Raw genomic sequence first — 3349 nt, 5'->3', positions numbered from 1 at the left:
GGTGGGGAAAGTCCTGAGTTCCCACCTTTCCTCTCAGAACTCCATATGCATTTTGAATTAGACAGTCATTGGTTAAAAAAATGACAGGGAGAACAGCTTCCTAGTTGATTTTTGTACATTTTCCCCCCTTATTTATACCTACGTACATTCTGGATATGTCTACATGAGATGCTTGATGCACATTAACCTAATAACACTGTGCAGTAGTAGCAGGCTGGTCAAAAACCATGCTAATAGCCTATGGCAGTGTTATTAGGCTAATACATAGTAAGCTTCACAAAATAGCTGTGCACTGGCACTACTGCACAGTAACTCTAGTTACTGTACATTTAGTTAGTACTGTATTAGGCAAATACTAAACTAAATATTCAGTAACTAAGGCTTCATTAATGAATGTGTAGACACGCCCCCTGTGAACTATTACATAATCCTACATTGGAAAGACAAGACTGAACAGAGATTTTATTTAGGAATGTGGTCCAAGAGACTTTAATTAGAAGAGGAGGAAACTTTTCAGTGCTATTTCTCACTAGCCAAAGTTCCGATCAGTGTACTGGTAGTTATCTGTGGTGGGTGTGTCTGTGAATTTAAATTATATTGCTACAAAGCATGTGGAGCTAAAAGAGCGCAACTGGTCCTGTCACCAGTCGGGCAGTGGAGCAGTAGACCAAGGAAGACTAAATTTCAGTGCTACGTGTGCAGCAGACAGTGAGGATGCCTCCACAATCTGGCGACACAGAAGAACAGGAGGAACCTATTCTAGATTTTTCGCAACTTTTTACTTGGGAGGAGATTGCAATCCATACTGGCCAGGGCCATGGGACATCAGGGCAGGAGCGGTGGCTGGTGATTGATAGGAAGATCTACGATGTCAGCAAGTTCTACCTGCGGCACCCAGGAGGGCGACAAGTTATCAGTCACTATGCAGGGCAAGATGCAACGGTGAGAACTGGAAAGGGAGGGAAGCATAACAGTCTGATGGGTTATCAGTCAAAATGAAAGTCAGGATGTCATGGTAAGACCTGGGAAGAGGTACCTGCATTATTTGCCAGTATGTTTGGCAAGATGACCAAAAGCAATGAAAGAAAGTGACATGATGCTGGAGATGAGACAATATTTTTAGGATAGATTTTCAGGAGAGGAGCACTACCAAGGTCTTGTGGGCAAAACTGGAGACCTGTCAGGGTACAATGGACAGCAGGAGGAGGCCAATTGCAAAGTATCACATGAGGGAGGAGGCATAGAAAGCACAGTAGAAATTATCTAGGGACTGGTAATGAGAATATTTGGGACTAGACATGAGGAAAAATTATACAGATAATCATAATCTTCCATTTAAAAAAATTAATTTGTTGGAGATTTCTCTAGGACTTTTTGGGTTTGCTTCTATGACAACTTTTATTTCTCTGCTAAAGAGACACTAGTTTCATGATGTTAATCTTGGGGACAGGAGATGATGTCTGTAAAGGGATACAATTCCATTTGTCCCTGAAAAAGATGAAGTATGGAGACTTGAAATTTGATTTAAGAGACTTGAATTTTGATTTAACTATAAATTCTTGGAAAGACAAGGGTCTTGAAACTGTAGTCTAAGATGCATGAGCTTTATTATCATAACAGTGAAGTCAGTTGCTTATAATGTCATGGGTCTGGACAGAGCTTTTTAATCTCACTGTGACAAAATGTCACTTAGCCGGAGAATCCTGGAAGTTCATCTGTCCAAAGAGACTGCTGTCCTTGACTGTCACACCTACAGATATGTTTTTTTGGTAGGAGAAGTTGCATGGAGTGCCATGTGATGCAGGGGAAGTGAACTTCCTTAGACTTAATCCTGTACACTCATATTTATCCCTTCTCTAATTCATGCAATGGAAGCAGTCTCTGCTCAGTATCAGAGGGACTTCACAGGGAAAATGACATGTCTAATCAGTCGTATGTTATTGACATCCAGGAGTCTCTTTTTAAAGAATGAGCTGAGCATTATGTTTCTGTTAGGCCTATGCAAGTAGGCATCTATTCAATCCAGCCACTTTGGATGCCAGGGGACCAGAGCTCCGGAGCGGGTTCCTGCTTTGATCCGGCCAAAGCAGTTCCGAAGCTTTGGAGCTGCCTCGGAGATCTGGCCATAGGGTATAATGGGGAATCAATAGAATATCTATAACTTTATTGTTTTTTGTCTGATTTGGAATAAACTTGCAGAGATGATAGCCTGTGCTGAGAGCATGATGTCTGCCAAGTTTCAAGAAGAACGGAGCAGGGGTTCGAGGGGAACTGGACCCCAAATTCTTGAAAGCAAAACTTATGTCACGTGTATGTGTTACACCACAGTGGGGGTGAAAACTGCAGAGATGGTGGCCCCTGGTGAGGCCACAAAGTCTGCCAAGTTTCAAGAAGATTGGTGCATGGGTTTGGGGGAAACTGCACCTCAAGCTGCTGACAGGCAAAACTAGTGACACAGATGACCCTGTGTGTGTGTTAAGGCACAGTGGGCTGAAAACTGCAGGAATGGTGGAAACCGGCAGGAATGTTGCCCCGGGCTGGGGCCATGAAGCCTGCCAAGTTTCAAGGAGATAAGTGCAGGGGTTTGGGGGAACTGCACCTCAAGCTGCAGACAAGCAAAACTTGTGACATGGGTGACCCTATTTGTGTTAAGGCACAGCACGGCGAAACTTGTAGAGATGGTAGCCCCTGTTGTGGCCATGAAGCCTACCAGTTGTTGAGGAGATAGGTGCAGGGCTTCTGGGTTCTGGGGCCCTGCACCACTAGCTGCTGACAGGCAAAACTCGTGCCATGGGTGCTTGTGCAACTGACTCTCTCTGTCTGGGGGAAGTTGATTGTCTGTATTGATTCTTTCCTCTCCTTAGCCTGTGGTTTTGTAGGTGTTAATTGTTGCTAATTAACTGGTTACATTAGCTAGCAACTGTGTATTGAGCTGGTCCCTGAGTGAATCATTATTGATTAGTAACTGGTAACACAGTAGCTTAGCAGCCAGGCCTGCAGTAGTTCCCCCTCCTCCCCCCACCCACCGCCCCAAGACAGACACAGTTGCACAAGCACCCATGTCACGAGTTTTGCCTGTCAGCAGCTAGGGGTGCAGGGCCACAGAACCCCCCTGCACCCATCTCCTCGACAGCTGGCAGGCGTCATGGCCACAGCAGGGGCTACCATCCCTGCAGCTTTCATCCTGCTCTGCCTTAACACACAGAGCCATTTAATGAGTTTTGCTTGTCCACAGCTTGAGGAGCAGTTCCCCCCAAACCTCTGCACTTACCTCCTTAAAACTTGGCAGGCTTTGTGGCCTCAGCAGGGGCCACCACCCCTGTAGTTTTCAGCCTGCTGAAACTTAACA

The 3349-nt window shown here is 45.2% G+C and overlaps 1 protein-coding gene across 1 annotated transcript in view; it reads left to right on the top strand.

Moving 5' to 3' along the window:
- Nucleotides 1-488: 488 nt before the first annotated feature.
- LOC102382756 (fatty acid desaturase 1-like) overlaps nt 489-3349 on the top strand; it is a 31671-nt gene continuing 28810 nt past the window's right edge. Inside the window, exon 1 of the mRNA XM_006033328.2 lies at nt 489-942. Coding sequence (XP_006033390.1) covers nt 715-942 — 228 coding nt within the window. The 5' untranslated portion in view covers nt 489-714. The remainder of the gene's footprint in view (nt 943-3349) is intronic.

The sequence above is a fragment of the Alligator sinensis genome, unplaced genomic scaffold (genome assembly GCF_000455745.1).
Source record: "Alligator sinensis unplaced genomic scaffold, ASM45574v1 scaffold973_1, whole genome shotgun sequence".
Taxonomy (NCBI): domain Eukaryota; kingdom Metazoa; phylum Chordata; order Crocodylia; family Alligatoridae; genus Alligator; species Alligator sinensis.
The sequence above is the reverse complement of the archived record's forward strand: the minus strand, read 5'-3'. Positions and strand labels throughout refer to the sequence as shown.